Below are 20,114 nucleotides of genomic sequence, written 5' to 3'. Positions count from 1 at the left end.
GCATTTATACTGATATTTACTACAGTAAAAATTAAGATTTTTTTCTATTCTTGCCACTCCTTTAGAATGGATATCCCCTATGGATACCATTTAAGATATCTGGCAGGAATTTTGTGTTTTCAACACGTTTTTGTCGTTTTATATTCCATTACTGACATTCTATAGTTATTGTCTTTGTTTTAGAGTTGAGTAAAGTTTTCTATTTTGTATTTTATGATCAGCTGACGTTTGCAGCCAATGGGGAGGGATGTTGCGTCAGTGTGACTCTTATTGGCGTCGCGCACTGATGTCATTCCCGGCAGCAAACGGAGTGAAATGGTATGTATTTAAATGTGTTCAACTCAACAACACTATACCTTACACCTTGATAAAGTGCACCCGCACGAAACACGTAGGTATGTTTCATCTGCCATTCTTTAAGAGCTTGCAAATAAATTAATATTTTTGAGTTTGCCCTGGATATCTCATTTTTTCATTACATTGTTGGCTGTGCTCTGTTTTCACCCATTACTTTTTGGATAAGGATAGCAGTGTTGCTTGGCAATCTGCTAACTGAAATACATTAATTAGGGAATAGATTAGTGATTCACTAATAAAACTAGAAGGGCGTTGACTGATGGATATACAGTATGGTGATTCACATTAACAATTAAATCCATCAACAAAAGTAAATGCAATAAAAATAATTTTTCTCAGATTTTACTTACCTTGTTAAACATGCTTCCTTAACTGTTTTCTGCCATATCTGTACCCTTTGCTCTCGTTGGCCCATAGCATTTTGGTACACTGGAGGAAGACCCCCTGGAATCTCTGTTGTGTCTCCTTCCATTTCAAAAGGTATAACAAATACATTAAATTCTCGAGGTGACATAAGTTGCCAGATACGATTGTCAATGTTTTCTGTACTAAGGAAAAGTGGCTTGTCCCAATAATTAGGTAATGTAGCTAACCCAGTCTGTCCCATGTGATCTTCAAGCATTGGATAATGAGTATGAAAAGGGGAAAGAACCACACCCCGGTTTCCAGAGAAGAGGAGAGGTCTGGTAGGAGTGAGAATGTGAAAGGTACAACTTGTTGTAGATGAAAGTGACAAACGCTGGCAAACAGCAATGACTTTCACATTGTCACACATTTGAACATGAATGGTCGTCTGTACTGGCCCCAGTATGATTGTACTATTCCGGCATTTCTCAATTGTCGCAGATCTGGAAAAAAAAAAAAATTGAAAGTAAAAATTGTTGAGGTCTATTAAATCTGAATGCTCTCACTAACTAGTAAAAAGAGTCACACACACACACATTAAACAATAACGAACTGCGCTCAACCAACCTAAGGTAATGATAGTGTTAATACTGACATGGGGGAGAGAATACAATGTAGATAGTTATTACACAGAACACCATATAGCTATCATAAAAGTGACAGAGTCAAGATGATGTTACAAAGTCCAGAATATGCCTACATTAGGAATAACACAATGAAGCAACCAAATGTTCAAAGGATGCAAAGTCCTATAAATAACAGGTGCTGTGTAAGGTGCCCTCGTGCAGTCTCGAGGGAAAGGAGCTTAATTTCCTCCAATCAAATTATAGTATCTAGAAAAGAAGTGCAACAGAGGGAGACCTCATGGAGGAATACATTTATTACAGTGAGATGAAGGCACAAAAACAAACAGAAAATAAAACACTCACAATGTGAGTAATGAAATTGCTCATCTGAGTGAGGATACTGTGGGGCTCTATGGAAGCCAAAGACCTTTGGGGTGCCACCCTCGTATTCTCCGTTAAGCAGGAGCTGATGGTAGAGTGGGACTCGGCTTGGAGTGCTTAGCCAGCTTCAATCAACCACCCGTTGAATACTGCCGCTCCGATGTCTTAGGCCGCCATTACAGTGGCCACGTGCGTGCCGCAAACACAAGGCCGTACCTCTATGAAGCAGGCCATAGAGCGCGCGACTGTGCGCGATTCTAAGCCAGATAAATACATTTTGTTTTTGCCGCAAGACAGCCGAGTGACGTGCTCAGTTCAGCCAATGAGGACGAACTGCTCACATGTCACGGCCACGCCCCGCACTACAGTGCAGGTTTTGCACAAGCAGACATCACGCGCACACACCACCACTATAATCACGACATTAGAGCTTCAGAGTGTGAGGAGAACTCCCATAGAGAGGCCAAGCAACAGAGACGTGGAGGTTCGCAAACATCCGCATAGATCCACTAGCAGCCAAAGCCGGTCTGGTGGTGCAGGGGAACCTCCGTTCATTCTTATAATGAAACTCTTTACAAAGAGCTGTATGTCCTAAGCATTTTGTGAAGTATCATAGTCACTTCATCACTGTAATAAATGTATTGCACCATGAGGTCTCCCTCTGTTGTCCTTTTCTAGAGATAATATAATTTGTTTGGAGGAAAGCTGCTTTCTCAAGAGGCTGCATGAGGACACCTCACACAGCACCTGTTATTTATAGGACTTTGCATCCTTTGAACATTTGGTTGCTTCATTTCATTTGACATTGTGTTATACAGTACTAGGCATATTCTTGACTTTGTAACATCATCTTGTCTGTCACTTTTATTATAGCTATACTGTGTTCTGTGTCATAACTAGCTACATTGTATGCTCTCCCCTGTGTCAGTATTAACATTATCATTACCTTTACATTGGTTGAGCACAGTTTGCTATTGTTTATTACGTAGTGTCTCTTCCACCGAACAGCTGCCCCTCACTTTTATGGATACCAATACCTTTACAGTGTTTAATAGACAGAAACATAGAACACATTCTATGGATTTCTTTGACACTGTAGATCCCATTCCCTCACAAACCACATCTGTAGAGGCGTGTACTAACTGATATGTGTGGTTGATTTCAAGTGCTGGTTGTTTAAAGTGTGTGCAGTTAGAAGCAGAAGGAAAGGGAAGTACTGGGTATACACTAGCAGGGGTGGCTGTTTTTGGGGAGTGTGTACATCTATTTTTAAAGTGAGTTGTAATTTGAAGACTGTAACTTTTTTCTCCCTTTCTCCTGCCTGAGGCAGAGTGGGTGTGGTTGGTTAATTGGCTGACCTAACACACCTGCAGTGGGTGCGGTTAGTTAATTGATAACCTAACACACCTGGTGTCCCTATTTAAACAGAGGCTTCTAACGAATCCTGAGCTTGCGTGTACTGACTGATCTGTGTGGTTAATTTGAAGTGCTGGTTGTTTAAAGTGTGTGCAGTTAGAACCAGAAGCAGTGTTAGTTGTTTAAAGTGTGTGCAGTTAGAACCAGAAGCAGTGTTGGTTGTTTAAAGTGTGTGCAGTTAGAACCAGAAGCAGTTTGAACAAGGAAGCGGTTAAACAAGGTATAGTTATTGAAGTACAGTTTACTGTTAGTACTTCTAAACTTCATAGTTGCTAGAATGAGCAGGATTGAAAATGCCACTCAATGCACATCTTGCCACATGTATGTGCACTTGGAGCAGCTGTTCCAAGGAGCATACCGCTGTGAGAGGTGTGAGCGGGTGGTCTCTTTAGAGTCAGAGATTGCTGATCTGAAGAGGCAACTTGCAATATTGAGGGACATTGGCAATCTTGAAAGGGAATTAGAGCTCACTGAGCAGGCCCTTGCTTCGACTAGTGGTGCAGATGGTGGCGCTGTTAGTGAGGATCAGATAGGTAGCTGGGTGACAGTTACACTACCGACACGCTTTATTGCGCATCGGCCAGATCCGCAAGCCGGGAGATTTCCCGGCTTGCTAGTGGCCGCCCCTCGGCGTGCCGCGCGTCACCGACGCGCGGTCACGCGTCTTCGGGAGCCTGCGCCCCCTGCACGCGCGTCCAGGGCTCCCCGAGGGAGCCCTGGTGTCCCGCGATGTGGGGGACGGCGGCAGGGGGTTCTGGGGGACCCGGCGGACCCGGCAGCGGTAGGGAGAGCGCCCCGATCGGAGGGCGCTCTTCCGCTGCTTCGGCGCGTGCCCGTCACCCTCGGGCGCGCGCCAGGCTACTGCTGCGGCCAAGAACGGGCAAATGCTCGAATAAACTTGGCCGCAGCAGTAGAAGGGGAAGCAGGGGCAATAGGGAGAGGCGGGTCGTTTTTGAGCTGACACATCCCAATAGATTTGCCATGTTGAGTGAAGATATTGGGAATGTTGGGGCAGAAATGGCAAGGCTGGGGGAGACTAATTCCTCTAGCAGCCAGGGGAATAGTTCCTCCAGCACAGTGGGGACTCAGGATGCTCCGATACAAAGAAAGATTGTGGTGGTAGGGGACTCCATTATTAGGAAGGTAGATAGGGCAATCTGTTGCCAGGACCGCATGAATCTAACAGTTTGTTATCTCCCGGGTGCTCGGGTTCGGCACATTGCGGATAGGGTAGACAGATTGTTGGGGGGGAGCTGGGATTGACCCGGCGGTCTTGGTACACGTTGGCACCAATGACAAAGTTAGAGAAAGATGGAGGGTCCTAAAAAATGATTGCAGGGATCTAGGCCAAAAGTTTAAAGCAAGGACCACTAAGGTAGTATTTTCTGAAATACTAGCAGTGCCATGCGCTACCGCAGGGAGACAGTCAGAGATCAGGGAGGTTAATGCATGGCTAAGAAAGTGGTGCAGGGAGGAGGGGTTTGGGTTTTTAGAGGACTGGGACTCCTTTTCTGAGAGGTGCCATCTATATTCTAGGGACGGATTGCACCTCAATGAAGAGGGATCTTCTGTGCTAGGGGGAAGAATGCTAAAAAGGTTGGAGATTTTAAACTAGGATGGACGGGGGAGGGGAATGAAACAGATAATGAACTAAATGGAATAGATGAGGATACAAGGTGGTATGGAGGTAGAATGGGGGCAAGTGCAAGTTTGACAAGCAGTGGGACACCCATAGTAAATACAGATAATACTAGAAAACTTCTAAAGACTAAACCAAGTGGGCGCAGAAAGGAAGGAGCAGATAAGATAATAGTACAGGCTGAAAAAAAACTGAAATGCATGCTTGCTAATGCAAGAAGCCTACAAAAGGAAACTTATCAAAATGTGGCGCTCTAAATAATCAGATGTTAACCATTGATAATAGTGTAAAAAATTAATATACAGTGATACTTATGCAAACATATAGGAAGATGCAGCTGTGACCCAGTTGAGGTTTGCTGTCAATCCTCGTGATGTATAGTAGCGATGAAGTCTCCGGGAAGCGCAATATATGTAAGAAAGAATAATATAGTGATAGTGCAATATTGTTAAGATAAAATTAATAAACTCAAATAATGATGACACTGCTCTCTAAATATATACTCACAAACATGTGAGGTTTTGCAGGCACATAAAGGTATCTTTTAAGGCGTTCTTAATTGTCACTCAGTCACCAGGAGATGCAGAAATCAATGTAGCCCCGTATAGATGGACGCCCAGGAACCTTGTTTAAAAGATACAACTGGACATAGTGCAGACCGTATGTATAGTTTATAAAAGGTAAGTAGAACAAGTTACACTCACATGGTTTCAAATATAGGTAAGCATTTAGATCTCAATGGATCTCTCTGGCCGGGTGGATGGTTACTCCGCTTCCCCTCTCTCGTGGCGTGCGTTCCAAACACCGGAAGTGATGTCATCCGCCGCGTCCACTTCCTGGGGTTCTGGCCGTCTCAGGGATAGAGCGTCACTCTACGCGTTTCACCACATAGGTTTCATCAGGACTCCTGATGAAACCTGTGTGGTGAAACGCGTAGAGTGACGCTCTATCCCTGAGACGGCCAGAACCCCAGGAAGTGGACGCGGCGGATGACATCACTTCCGGTGTTTGGAACGCACCGGTGGAACGCACGCCACGAGAGAGGGGAAGCGGAGATACCATCCACCCGGCCAGAGAGATCCATTGAGATCTAAATGCTTACCTATATTTGAAACCATGTGAGTGTAACTTGTTCTACTTACCTTTTATAAACTATACATACGGTCTGCACTATGTCCAGTTGTATCTTTTAAACAAGGTTCCTGGGAGTCCATCTATACGGGGCTACATTGATTTCTGCATCTCCTGGTGACTGAGTGACAATTAAGAACGCCTTAAAAGATACCTTTATGTGCCTGCAAAACCTCACATGATTGTGAGTATATATTTAGAGAGCAGTGTCATCATTATTTGAGTTTATTAATTTTATCTTAACAATGCAAGAAGCCTGACAGATAAAATGGGGGAGCTTGAATTAATAGCTGCAAGGGAGCAGTATGATATCATAGGCATTACTGAAACATGGTGGGATGAAACTCATGACTGGACAGTTAATTTAGAGGGTTATTCCCTTTTTCGGAAGGGTCGAACAAATAGAAGGGGAGGTGGAGTATGTTTATATGTTAAACCGGATCTAAAACCTATTATAAGGGATGATGTCTAGGAAGGGAATGATGAAAATGTAGAGACTTTGTGGATAGAAATTAGCAGTGGAGGTAAAAGTATAAAGAAAATGTTTGTGGGAATATGCTATAAACCACCAAATATCTGTGAGATTGAGGAAGCTAAAATACTTTTGCAAATGGAGAAGGCATCAGAACTGGGTCATGTTTGCATAATGGGGGATTTTAATTATCTAGACAGACTGGGGCAATGAGATTAGCGTTACAACAAAAGGGAACAGGTTTTTGGGGGTGCTTAAAGACAATTATATGACCCAAATTATTGAGGAACCAACCAGGAGAGGGGCAGTTCTGGATTTGGTCATATCATGGTCTCATTTGAAATAAATGATCAAAAAATAGATTTCTTGGGTTCAACAAAAACCTTAAACTTTAGAAATGCAGGTTTTAATAAACTGAGGTCTAATCTAGTAGTAATACAATGGGATGATGTTTTTGCAGGGAAAAATGTAGAAGATAAATGGGCAGTCTTTAAAACATTGTTAGAAAAGCACACTTATCAGTGTATACCCTTGGGTAATAAGTATAAAAGAAATAAGTCAAAACCAATGTGGCTAAATAAACAGGTAGGGGAGGAAATGGACAAGAAGAGGAAGGCGTTTAAATTCTTTAAGTCAGAAGGGACAGATACATCGTATCAGAATTATAAGGAATGTAACAAAAATTGCAAAAGGGCAATCAAATTAGCAAAAATGGATAATGAAAAAAGGATTGCAATAGAAAGTAAGGTCAACCCTAAAAATTCTTTAAGTACCTTAATAACAAACAAATGAGTAAAGAAAATATAGGACCCTTTCAGTGTGAGATGGGTAGGCAGATTATTGGAGATAAGGAAAAAGCTGAGGTATTAAACAAATTCTTTACCTCTGTGTTTACCAGGGAAGAATCAAGTTAAGTAGTAGTGCCGCAGGAGGAAGCCACAACCTCCATATTAATGAACAATTGGTTAACTGAGGAAGAAGTTCATAAGCGACTTCAAAACATTAAAGTTAATAAGGCACCTGGCCCCGATGGCATACATCCAAGAGTTCTCAAGGAGTTAAGCTCAGTAATAGCAAAACCATTATATTTAATATTCAAGGACTCCATTTCCACAGGCTCAGAACCACAAAATTGGCGTAAAGCAGATGTGGTGCCTATATTTAAAAAGGGAGCTAGATCACAACCGGGAAATTACAGACCTGTAAGCCTGACTTCAATAGTAGGGAAACTACTTGAGGGTTTAATACGGGATAATATTCAGGAATACCTAATGGAAAACCAAATTATTAGTAATAGTCAGCATGGATTTATGAAGGATAGATCTTGCCAAACAAACCTTATTTGTTTCTTTGAGGAGGTACTGATGCGGCCAAGTTTATTCGAGCATTTGCCCGTTCTTGGCCGCAGCAGTTGCCTGGCGCGCGCCCGAGTGTGACGGGCGCGCGCCGAAGCAGCGGAAGAGCGCCCTCCGATTGGGGCGCTCTCCCTACCGCTACCGGGTCCGCCGGGTCCCCCGGAACCCCCTGCCGCCGTCCCGCAGATCGCGGGACACCAGGGCTCCCTCGGGGAGCCCTGGACGTGCGTGCAGGGGGCGCAGGCTCCCGAAGACGCGTGACCGCGCGTCTATGACGCGCGGCACGCCGAGGGGCAGCCACAAGCAAGCCGGGAAATATCCCGGCTTGCGGTACCGACCACACTGCAATAAAGTGTGTCGGTACTGTAAGTAGGAATTTAGACCAGGGTAATGCAGTCGATGTGGTCTACTTAGATTTTGCAAAGGCTTTTGATATGGTTTCAAACAAGAGGTTGGTGTACAAAATAAAGAAAGTTAGACTCAGTAATAATATATGCACCTGGATTTAAAACTAGTTATAGGACAGACAACAGAGGGTTGTCATAAATGGAACTTTTTCAGGTTGGGCTAAAGTCGTGAGTGGAGTACCTCAGGGATCTGTACTGGGACCCCTGCTTTTTAACTTGTTTATTAATGACCTTGAGATCGAGAGCAAAGTCTCCATCTTTGCTGATGATACTAAATTGTGTAAATTAATAGAATCAAAGCAGGATGTAATTTCTCTTCAGAAGGACTTGGAGAGACTGGAAAAATGGGCAGGTAAATGGCAGATGAGGTTAAATACAGATAAATGTAAGGTTATGCATTTGGGATACAAGAATAAAAAGGTGACTTACAAATTAAATGGAGCTATATTAGGGGAATCCTTGATGGAGAAGGATTTAAGAGTGCTTTTAGACTGCAGGCTTAGCAATAGTGCCCAATTTCATGCAGTAGCTGCAAAGGCAAACACGATCTTATCTTGCATCAAATGGGCAATGGATGGAAGGGAAGTAAACATAATTATGCCCCTTTACAAAGCATTAGTAAGACCACACCTTGAATATGGAGTACAATTTTGGGCACCAATCCTAAGAAAAGACATTATGGAACTAGAGAGAGTGCACAGAAGGGCCACCAAATTAATAAAGGGGATGGACATTCTAACTTATGAGGAGAGGCTAGCTAAATTAGATTTATTTACATTAGAAAAGAGGCGTCTAAGAGGGGATATGATAACTATATACAAATATATTCAGGGACAATACAAGGAGCTTTCAAAAGAACTATTCATCCCACGGGCAGTACAAAGGACTCGGGCCATCCCTTAAGGTTGGAGGAAAGGAAATTTCACCAACAACAAAGGAAAGGGTTCTTTACAGTAAGGGCAGTTAAATGTGGAATTCATTACCCATGGAGACTGTGATGGCAGATACAATAGATTTGTTCAAAAAAAGATTGGACATCTTTTTAGATGGGAAAGGTATACAGGGATATACCAAATAAGTATACATGGGAAGGATGTTGATCCAGGGATTAATCCGATTGCCAATTCTTGGAGTCAGGAAGGAATTAATTTTTCCAATTAATGGGGTTTTTTTGTTTGCCTTCCTCTGGATCAATAAGTATAGATATAGGATCAAGTATTTATTGTCTAAATTTAGCATAGGTTGAACTTGATGGACGGAAGTCTTTTTTCAACCTCATCTGGTATGATTTGATCTCTTTAGAGAATTATTTGAAACAAGAGAATACTGAAAGGTCTGAGGATTCTCAAGAAACCCTCTTCATTCTGAGGAAATTGTATTTCTAAGTGAATGGGACACCTGTTCCAATAGTTTGATGAGACTTAAGTTTAGAGAAACAAAAAACGCAGCGATCGAGACAGAAATTGAATCCATGAACACTGCATTAGTGAAATACAAAGATGAAGCTACATTAAAAGAATTTGATCAAGCACTTTAAAAGAAAATTGATAGAATCGAAGAGGGAACTATTTATACTAAGCAAAGAAAATTTCTAAGAGACAAAAATGACTAGCAGTTGAATATTCCTAGAAATTGGTCTTGTTTCTGGAAACAGATTGGTCACGCCAGCGCCGAAATTAGGTATTTAAAAGCACTCGTTTAAGCATTTTCATTCACCTTGATAAAGGGCCACAAGCCCAAAACGCGTAGGTGTTCTGATTTTGTGCTTTTTTTGATCCATTAAACTTTTATTGTGGGAACGCACCTCTGTGTCTATTTTTAACCTTCAGTGGAACCAGTGCTTCGTTTTTTTCTTTCCCTGTTCTTGTTTCTGCAAAGGCAACTACCATCCTTTCCCACCCATCACGTCCCCACAGACCCACCTTTCCATCCACCCAGCAGAATCCCTTCCTTCCTTTCGTTCTCCTTTTTGGTACCCTCACCACCCTCCCCCTAGAGTATCCTCCAGACATATTACCCACATATACACCCGCCCTTCCCAGTTATCTCCCCATCTTTCATCTGCGCTCCACTCTGACCCAGAGAGAGAGACCTCTGGGAGCTGTACCAAAACTTCGATCCACAGCACAATTGTTTTTTTTAGACCGTCTCTCCAGATCTATAAAAGAACCAACTAGGACACACCTCCCTAGTCTTCGCAATAAATTCCAAATGTGGTCACCCAAGTTGGGAAAAAGACAATATACAGAATACGAAGAGGTAGTAGAGTGGAAAAACTCCAAAAGACAAAGACCGGTCTATTAAGAAACTTGTGATGTCCGAACAAATGTTTTCAATTTGTCTAATTATGCTTTGACTGAGGCAGATACTCAACAGCTCAAAAAAGGGCTCTCTTTTTCGCCCAGTATGGTTGTATTGTATTGTATGTCTTTATTTATATAGCGCCATTAATGTACATAGCGCTTCACAGCAGTAATACATGTGGTAATCAAATAAATAACAGATAATATAAATAACAGATCATGGGAATAAGTGCTTTAGACATTAAGGAAGAGGAGTCCCTGCTCCGAGGTGCTTACAGTCTAATTGGTAGGTAGGGAGAACGTACAGAGACAGTAGGAGGGAATTCTGGTAAGTGCGTCTGCAGGGGCCCAAGCTTTATGTATCATGTGTTCAGAATAGCCACAGTGCTATTCATATGCTTCTTTAAGCAAGTGTGTCTTGAGGTGGGTCTTAAAGGTGGATAGAGAGGGTGCTAGTCGGGTACTTAGGGGAAGGGCATTCCAGAGGTGTGGGGCAGTCAGTGAAAAAGGTTTAAGGCGGGTGAGGGCTTTAGATACTGTACAAAGGGGGTAGAAAGAAGACATCCTTGAGAAGAACGCAAGAGTCTGGATGGTGCATAACGAGAAATTAGGGCTGAGATGTAAGGAGGGGCAGAAGAGTGTAAAGCTTTAAAAGTGAGGAGAAGAATGGAGTGTGAGATGCGGGATTTGATCGGAAGCCAGGAGAGGGATTTCATGAGGGGAGATGCTGAGACAGATCTAGGAAAGAGTAGAGTGATTCTGGCAGCAGCGTTTAGGATAGATTGTAGGGGAGACAGGTGAGAGGCAGGAAGGCCGGACAGCAGGAGGTTACAGTAATCAAGACGGGAGAGAATGAGGGCCTGAGTAAGAGTTTTAGCAGTCGAGCAACAGAGGAAAGGGCGTATCTTAGTTATATTGCGGAGGACAAAGCGACAGGTTTTAGAAATGTTTTGAATGTGAGGGGCGAATGTGAGAGAGGAGTCGAGTGTGACCCCAAGGCAGCGTGCTTGGGCTACTGGGTGAATGATCGTAGTTCCAACAGGAATGTGGAAGGAGGAAGTAGGGCCAGGTTTGGGAGGAAGTATGAGGAGCTCTGTTTTAGCCATGTTGAGTTTAAGGCGGTGGAGGGCCATCCAGGAAGATATAGCAGAGAGACATTCAGAAACTTTGGTTTGTACAGCAGGTGTAAGGTCGGGTGTTGAGAAATATATTTGTGTGTCGTCAGCATAGAGGTGATAATTAAACCCAAAAGATGTTATTAGGTCACCTAGAGAGAGTGTATACAGAGAAAAGAGAAGAGGTCCCAGGACAGAGCCCTGGGGTACCCCCACAGAGAGATCAATAGAGGAGGAGGTGTTAGCAGAAGAGACATTGAAAGTATGATGGGAGAGTGTTAGGACCAGTATGTCAGGCCAGAGTCTGCACTCATGTTAAGCTTCCATTTTGTCTGGTCATAACTAGTTAAGATTCTGTAGTCAGCCTTTGCTGAAATATAATTCATAAATGCACTCAGTTTCTGCTAAATTGCATTTCCTTTCTTTCTGGTCAGGATATTACTAGATACTTTTGTGAGGTCAATTTCCTGGTGTTTTAGTAGAATATAATAGAATGGTTCTCTGCAAGAAGCAAGGTAGTGAAATAAAGTTGCTAAGACTCAAGGTCTCTTTTGATAACAGACAATGAATAAGCTATGTATTTAGACAATTGCTTGTATTGAAAAAAGACACGTCTCAAAAGTCACGCCACTAATATGTCCTGCCCCTAAATCACGCCTCTAATCAAAGCTACGCCCAAGACACACCTAGTATACGCCTATGACACGCCTATGTTACGCCTCTAACCAAAATCTTTTTTTTTTCTGTATAAAAATCATTACCCTATGAGTAATAAATTGAGACAAAGGATTTGAAACCTGGCGTGCGTTACGTTTCATTTTGTTCGTCTCCCAGGCCTGAAAAGTTCATCAAAAATCGGAGATAACAGTGGCAGGGCGTGAAAAACTTCTCCGGGGGAGTCTGCTGCAAACGGTGCAGAAGGTGTATCCAGTCACAAGGCTTCAGTGTACCTGGCAGAGGAAAGGTTCCTCTCAGTTCTGAAGCGTGGGTGAAGGAATAACGGATTTTCCTTTCAGAGACGTAGGATGAGATCCAGGATAGAGCTTTGTTCCAAATGCCAAGAGTATGGAAAATGTGAAGCAGAAGAGGATGGTCCACGGTGTCAAATGCTGCAGAGAGGTCGAGTAATATGAGCAGAGTGTAATGACCTCTGTCTTTGGCAGCATGGAGGTCGTCAGTTATTTTAGTGAGGACTGTTTCCGTGTAGTGAGCAGTGCGGAAGCCAGATTGTAGAGGGTCTAGGCGAGAATAGGTGTTGAGAAAATGGAGCAAGCGAGAGAATACAAGACGTTCAAGGAGTTTAGAGGCAAAAGGCAGGAGGGAGACAGGTCGATAGTTAGAAAGACAGGTAGGGTCAAGCTTGCTGTTTTTGAGTAATGGTATGACTGTTGCATGTTTGAAGGAGGATGGAAAGGTTCCAGAGCAGAGGGAGGAGTTAAAAATGTGTGTGAGCGTAGGGATTATAGTAGGAGCAAGAGGTTTTAGGAGATGGGAGGGAATGGGGTCAAGAGGGCAAGTGGTAGAGGGAGAAGAGGCGATCAACAGCGACACAGCCTCCTCTGAGACAGTGGAAAAAGAGTCAAGGAAGGCAGGAGGAGAGTTAGGAAGAGGTGTAGGATGGGAGGAAGAAACAGAGGGGATGTTCTGACGTATGGATTCCACCTTTTCCTTAAAATAGTCAGCAAAGTCCTGAGCGGAGATGGAGGAAGGAGAGGCAGCTGAGGGTGGTTTGAGTAGAGTATCAAAGACAGAGAACAGTCGGCGTGGGTTAGACTTGTGCATGTTGATTAGTGAAGAAAAGTAGGCTTGTTTAGCTTGCGAGAGGGCAGAGTTGAAACAGGATAGCATAAATTTGTAGTTAAGGAAGTCTGCGAGAGTATGAGATTTCCTCCAGAGGCGTTCAGAGGAACGAGTGGAGGAACGCAGCATGCGCGTGTGGGAATTTAACAAGGGTCTAGGGTTAGAAGGGCAGAGAGAAAGCGGGGCATGTAGATCAAGAGTGGAGGACAAGACAGAGTTGTAGTTCCTGACCAGGTTGTCAGGGTCTGTAGCAGAGCTGAGAGAGTAGAGGGAGGAGCGTAAAGTGTACTCAAAGTCAGGTAAGTGAATAGAGCGCAGTTTTCTGCAAAACCGGGGGGTAGACGGAGGTGGAGAAGGGGAGAAGCGAGATAGAATGAGATGAGGTGATGGTCAGAGAGAGGAAAAGGGGAAATGGAGAAATCGGAGAGAGATAAGTTTTTAGTGAAAACCAGGTCTAAGTAGTGGCCATCCTTGTGGGTGCTGGCTGCAGTCCACTGTTGAAGGCCAAAAGAAGAGGTTAGAGAAAGAAAGCGGGAAGCCCAAGGGAGTGAGGGGTCATCAATGTGGCAATTGAAGTCCCCAAGGAGAAGAACAGGGGAGTCTGAGGAGAGAAAGAAAGAGAGCCAGGATTCAAAGTGAGAGAGAAAGGCAGAGGGGGGATGAGTAGAGGTAGATGGGCGATAGATGACCGCCACGTGGACAGGGAGAGGAGAGAAGATCTGGACTGTGTGAACCTCAAAGGAGGGAAAAGCAAGAGAGGGGGGAATAGGAAGAGTTCGGTAACGGCAGAGAAATGAGAGCAGGAGCCCCACGCCTCCACCCCTGCCATCAGGGCGCGGAGTGTGGGAGAAGGAAAGGCCACCATAGGAGAGGGCAGCTTCCAGAGCAGAGTCAGACTGAGTGAGCCAGGTCTCAGTTATAGCAAAGAGAAGCAGGGAGTGAGAGAGAAAGAAGTCATGCACAGAGAAGAACTTGTTAGAGAGGGAGCGAGCATTCCAAAGGGCACAGGAGAAAGGGAGAGAGGAGGGAGTATGGCAGGGGATGGGTATGAGGTTGGAGGGGTTAACACCAGAAGGAGTAGAAGTTGCATGTGGGAGGCGAGGACGAGAGCAAGTAGAAATAAGGTAGGGACCAGGATTGGGAGAGATATCCCCAGAAGCAAGGAGGAGAAGCATGGAAAGAAAGAGAATGTGTGAGAATGATTTGTAGGGGTGTGTTTTAGTGCAGGGTGTATAGCTGTATGGTGACAGAGGACGCAGGTAAGAAACGAGTTCATGTGAACTGAGAAGTGGGGAAGAAAGGAGAGATGGAGATATATGAATAGAGTTAGAAACATAAGGAGACTGGTGGAAGGAAGTGCATAATTTGATAATAAGTGAGGTTGCAGCAAATATAAAAAATAAAGGCGGCATCACAGCAATAGGTAAGTGTTGAGATGTGCAGTCTTAGATAGATGATATCCTCCTTTCCAACGTAGATCAAAAGCAGGAATCAGAAGCAGTAGGCGATGTCCACTTTTCCACTTCTTTTTGAACTTCCTTTTTAAACTTCATATTCTACTTGAAACATTTCTACTTAAAAGCATATTTGCTTACAAGCATGGCTGCAAGCAGCAGTGGCTGTTATGAGTTTATTTATATACTTTTAGAAAGTCACCTGGTTGGCACAACAAACTTAATTAGCACATGTGAGGGACGTTAAATCAAATGGTTCCCAACAATTTTGAGCTATACATTGACCTTCATAAACATATTCGCAAACTGCCACAAATGCTTTTTTCATAAAAGTCAGTGGACAAAGAGACACTAATTTTTCTATTGTATCATCTACTCCACATCATCTCCCTCTAAATAGCCAATATCTACAGGTTTTAGAAAGTCTAAAATTAGAAGGGCGAACTGACTCAAAAAGATCCAGACATTCTACACAGTTCTTTGAAAATCCATTCTAATTTTAATCCTACTCAAGCCAGAGGTGAATTTTTAAACACCTTTCAATTGTTAGTTCAAAGTTATTTTAACTTACTCTGCAGCAAAAAAAAAACAAAAAACCTAACCTTACTAAGGAGGAGCACAATTCCTCTCAAAAATAGGAGGCGCATGAGGGTTTTCCAGTGACGTCATCCGGCATGGTGGAGTAGGAGAGGAGCTCTGCAGACTCACCAGCATAAACTCAATAATAAGCACTCTTTCACCTAAAATTCCCCCACTTGCTGTTGAGCCCCAGCAAGATTAACTACAGGAGAATGTCGAAACAAGTTAGGAAACCTGCAAATCAAGCAGTTTCAAAGTTTTTTTCGCCCTCACAGAAGAGCCCGGGGAACCCGATAGAGAGCCAAGATTGCGACGGAGCACATGGTTTGCAAACACAGCAGGGCAGAGGAGCAAGGCCCAAGGAAGCTCCTGTAATGGAGGAGCCTATCACAAGATCGTACCTTGAGAGCCTGTTTACAACCATGCACACAAAGCTGCAGACATCCCTCCAGGCTGAACTTAAAGCAGCAGTATCCGAGCTGAAACAAGAAATCTCAGGCCTCGCTGAAAAGACAGCGAGTCTAGAAGGCAGATTGAAGGAGTCCCTCGCACGCCAGACCGAGGCCGAGGAAGAAATCATCCAATTAGGAGAGGAAATCTCCCACCTAAAAGACAGCCGAAGGACAAGGAGAACCGGGACAGACGCCAGAATCTGCGTATCCGCAATGTCCCTGAGGAGGTTCACCCTGGTCAGCTCGGTTCATACTTGGCTGAACTATTTACCTCAATCTGCGGCCCTATCGAGGACAGGGACCTGGAGACAGACAGAGCCCATAGGGCTCTAGGCCCACGCTCAGAGGACCCCAACCGGAGGCGCAACGTAATTGTTAGACTACATAGCTACACAATCAAAGAAAAAATAATTGTGGCCTGCCGAGGAAAGGAACAGTTGACCTTCCAGAATGAATCCCTCCAGGTCTTTAATGACCTCTCAAGAACAACGGTGGTCCGGAGACGAGAGATTAAGCCCCTAACCTAATTTCTCCGTGAAAATGAGGTGAAATACCGCTGGGGCTTCCCGTTTAAGTTAACGGCAAGCAACGGAGGCAAATACCTAACGATACGTCGCCCCGAGGATATGGTCCCATATGTTCGAGCCCTAGGCCTAACCCCTGCACCTACCTGGTTGCCCGATCAATCACAGGAATCGACGCAGAGGGAGGAAGAAGAAAACAGCAACGCCCGGCCGCTGAGAAGAGCTGCTACCCAGCGGCAGACGAAGAACAGATGAAAACCACTAAGGATGCCTTGGTGCCCGATTCGACCGTTGTCCTTTCCCAAGAATACAGCGACGATCGACAAAACTACCGGATCAAGAGCCAGACGATCATTAGAGCCTGCCTGTGTTTCATCCGGACCCTTATGGATGACAAATCCATCGTGATAAAAAACGCAGATAAAGGTGGAGCGGTAGTTGTCCAATCTGCCACTCAATATCGAACTGAAGCCTTGTGAAAACTGAGTGACTCCACCTTTTATGTTAAACTGAAAACCGATCCAACTGAAAAATTCAAACATGAGTTAGTTGAATTGTTAGAGTTTGGTAACATTCTATATGTTCTTTCCACAAGGGAATACAATTTTTTAAACTGTTGACATGCTGTCGTGCCTGTGTTTCACCATCTCCCGAAGATACATAAGGGACTTGACCACCCTCCGGGGAGGCCCATTGTGTCCAGTATTGCGTCTTTGGGGGATGGTGTTGCCAGGTACGTAGATGGGTTTTTGCAGCCTCTGGTCCATTCCCTTCCTTCTTACATTCGTGACACTGCGGATTTATTAGTGTCCGTTGAAGGGGTGAATTGGAGGCCTAGTTATCGCTGGGTCACCATGGACGTCACATCCTTATACACTATTATAGCTCATGAGCACGGTTTATTTGCTACTTCACATTTTTTAGACACTTCAACGTTATCACAGGCACAATGCACTTTCGTTCAAGAATGTATTTCATTCTTGCTTACTCACAATTACTTTTCATTTGATTCACAATTTTATTTGCAGGTTAAAGGCACAGCTATGGGGACTTCTTTTGCTCCTTCCTTTGCAAATATTTTCATGGGTTTATGGGAATGAACTCACATTTATGGTAGCACTAATTATTTTCGTCACCACTTTGTTTTGTACAAACGTTATATTGATGATGTTTTTTATTTGGGATGGTGACTATAAATCTTTACACACTTTTTTAGATACGCTCAATATTAATGATGTAAATTTAAAATTCACTATGGATACTGATATACACCATATTAATTTCTTAGATGTGACGGTCCATGTTGATCTAGATTATCAAATTCAAACTAATTTTTTTAGGAAAGCTCATTCCAGAAATTCATTTTTGCATTCTCAAAGTAGCCACTCCAGATCTCTCATCAATGGTATTCCAAAAGGACAATTTCTCCGTTATAAGAGATTTTGCTCTAACGATGAGTCATTTAAAATACAAGCCAGGGACCTTGGTGAGAGATTTGGTTAGCGTGGTTACAACAAACGAATTGTTGATAAAGCCTTTGAAGAGGCTGATACCAAAGAAAGGAAAGATCTATTTAATACACAATCTTAAAAAAAACCTAGATCTTCTGTTAATAAAAGGGTGAATAATAATTTAATGGACAAGCGAATCAAATTCGTCAAATTGTTCGGAAACATTGGGGCTTGTTACAATTAGATCCTCAGTTGAAAACAGTTCTCACAGATAGACCAAGAATGGTCTTCAAACGAGCCAGAACACTGGGCTCCTTAATTTCCCCTAGCATGTTCAGCTCTTCCATTCAAGAACATATAAAAGGGATACCACAAGGGTTCCACAAATGTGGTCATTGTTCATTTTGTCAATATGTAAAATCTCCTTGTAGAATTACTACTATTTCTTCTGGCTATAATTATAAACTTACAACGTTTATGAATTGCCATACTAGCTATATCATTTATGTCCTGGTATGGGGATGCAATATGAAATAAAAGTGACGCACTTTTAGGCCCCTCAAAAATAGAATAGCTGAACATGTTAGACTAATCAAAAAAGTGACTCTGAACATCCGGTGCCCAGACACTTTTTCTCCTGTTCAAAAGGAGGAATTGAGAATTTTAGATTCTTTGGAATAGAACACAACCCTATGCCAAAGAGAAGAGGCAACCGAGAGAACATTCTCAATCGACGAGAAATGTTCTGGGTATTTCATCTGGATACCCTGCACCCCAGAGCGATGAATGTTGAGTGGGAACTCAAACATTTTTTGTTAGGATAACTCCCATTCCACCCCTCTTCTCCACCCCCTCCTTTCCCCCCCCCTTTTCCTTCCCCCCTATATTTCTGTTGAATATATGCTTATGTTCTTCGCTTTCTATACTCCCAATAATGACCTTGCTTTTAAATAGTGTGTGTGTGTGTGTGTGTGTGTGTGTGTGTGTGTGTGTGTGTGTGTGTGTGTGTGTGTGTGTGTATGTATGTATATATATATGAAAAAATCATCTCAGTTGGCACACTGTAAACATAAATAAGATGCTGATGTATATATATATATATATAAAAACAAACATCACAGATTGCACTCAATGTACTGGTTCATATAGACAGGTGCTAGTCTCAAATAATAGAAAAACAACATTACCATTCTCTCGTCCGGTAAAGAAAGACTGCACTCGGTTCAGTAATCATGAAAAACTATATTGGGCATCTGAATAGAAAAGATAAGTCACCCAATCCGACGTTTCGGTCCTGGAATAGGACCTTTCTCAAGGGGGCAACCCCTTGAGAAAGGTCCTATTCCAGGACCGAAACGTCGGATTGGGTGACTTATCTTTTCTATTCAGATGCCCAATACAGTTTTTCATGATTACTGAACCGAGTGCAGTCTTTCTTTACCGGACGAGAGAATGGTAATGTTGTTTTTTATATATATATTTATATATATTGTATGTCTTATATATATATATATATATATATATATATATATATATATATATATATATATATATATATATATATATATATATATATACTTAGAGATGATTACATAATTTTTCATTATTAATAATATATTTTCTTCTCATTTCTCATTTTCCAATAACCAGTTCTGACTTAGTCATGTGTATATGTTTTATGTTTGTTTGCAATAGGTATTTGTCATTCACATAAGTTTGGTATGTTGTAGATAAGTGTTTTATTGGGTTCAGAAGAGGTTTGTTGCTCACATGTTATTTATGAACACTTCATGGGTTAATGAATCGTGATTAGAGCTCAACCAATGACATGTTACTGCATTCAATTTCGATTGATTTTTAACAGCTGTGGTTCACCTATATCAGTGTTTGTCCTTCTCCTGGCAGATAACTCTTTGACAAAGCGCCCTGCGCGTGAAATGCGTCAGAGTACCTGCCAGGACAAACTATGTACTTGTCTTTTAGTTAATAAACTTTTTTGTATCCTGCCTGCAAGTTCATTTGAAGTACTGTGCTCCAGCTTTTTTCCTTCGGGACGTTTTTCGTCTACTGCGCATGTGCTTGGACGCACGTTGTATCACGTTAGATCCTTCATTCATCTCTAACCTGCTAGACCATGCGGACGGCGCAGGTGTCTACTTACTGCACAAGGGAAGCATCGCGCTCATCAGCTGTTCCGGTGTCCCAGGCGTCGCACACGTGGTGCTTGAGAGACGCGGTGGGAACCTAGACTGGAGAGGCTGACGGATACAAGCCAGTCTATTGAAGGGACTCATTATCAACCGGCGA

The 20,114-nt window shown here is 43.0% G+C and overlaps 1 protein-coding gene across 12 annotated transcripts in view; it reads right to left on the bottom strand.

The window, feature by feature from the left end:
- The window catches only part of TBCCD1 (TBCC domain containing 1), a 234,299-nt gene that overhangs the window by 124,460 nt on the left and 89,725 nt on the right, over positions 1 to 20,114 (bottom strand). For 9 of the 12 annotated variants that reach the window (XM_075606819.1, XM_075606820.1, XM_075606826.1 and 6 more), the window contains exon 5: positions 708 to 1,205. The exons of 2 other annotated variants lie outside the window; for them this stretch is intronic. In XM_075606819.1, coding sequence (XP_075462934.1) covers positions 708 to 1,205 — 498 coding nt within the window. Of the gene's footprint in view, positions 1 to 533; positions 553 to 707; positions 1,206 to 20,114 lie in introns of those variants that run through there. One more of the 12 variants, XM_075606829.1, reaches the window with a different exon arrangement.

The sequence above is a fragment of the Ascaphus truei genome, chromosome 7 (assembly GCF_040206685.1).
Source record: "Ascaphus truei isolate aAscTru1 chromosome 7, aAscTru1.hap1, whole genome shotgun sequence".
NCBI lineage: Eukaryota > Metazoa > Chordata > Amphibia > Anura > Ascaphidae > Ascaphus > Ascaphus truei.
This window is presented reverse-complemented; position numbering and strand designations above follow the sequence as displayed.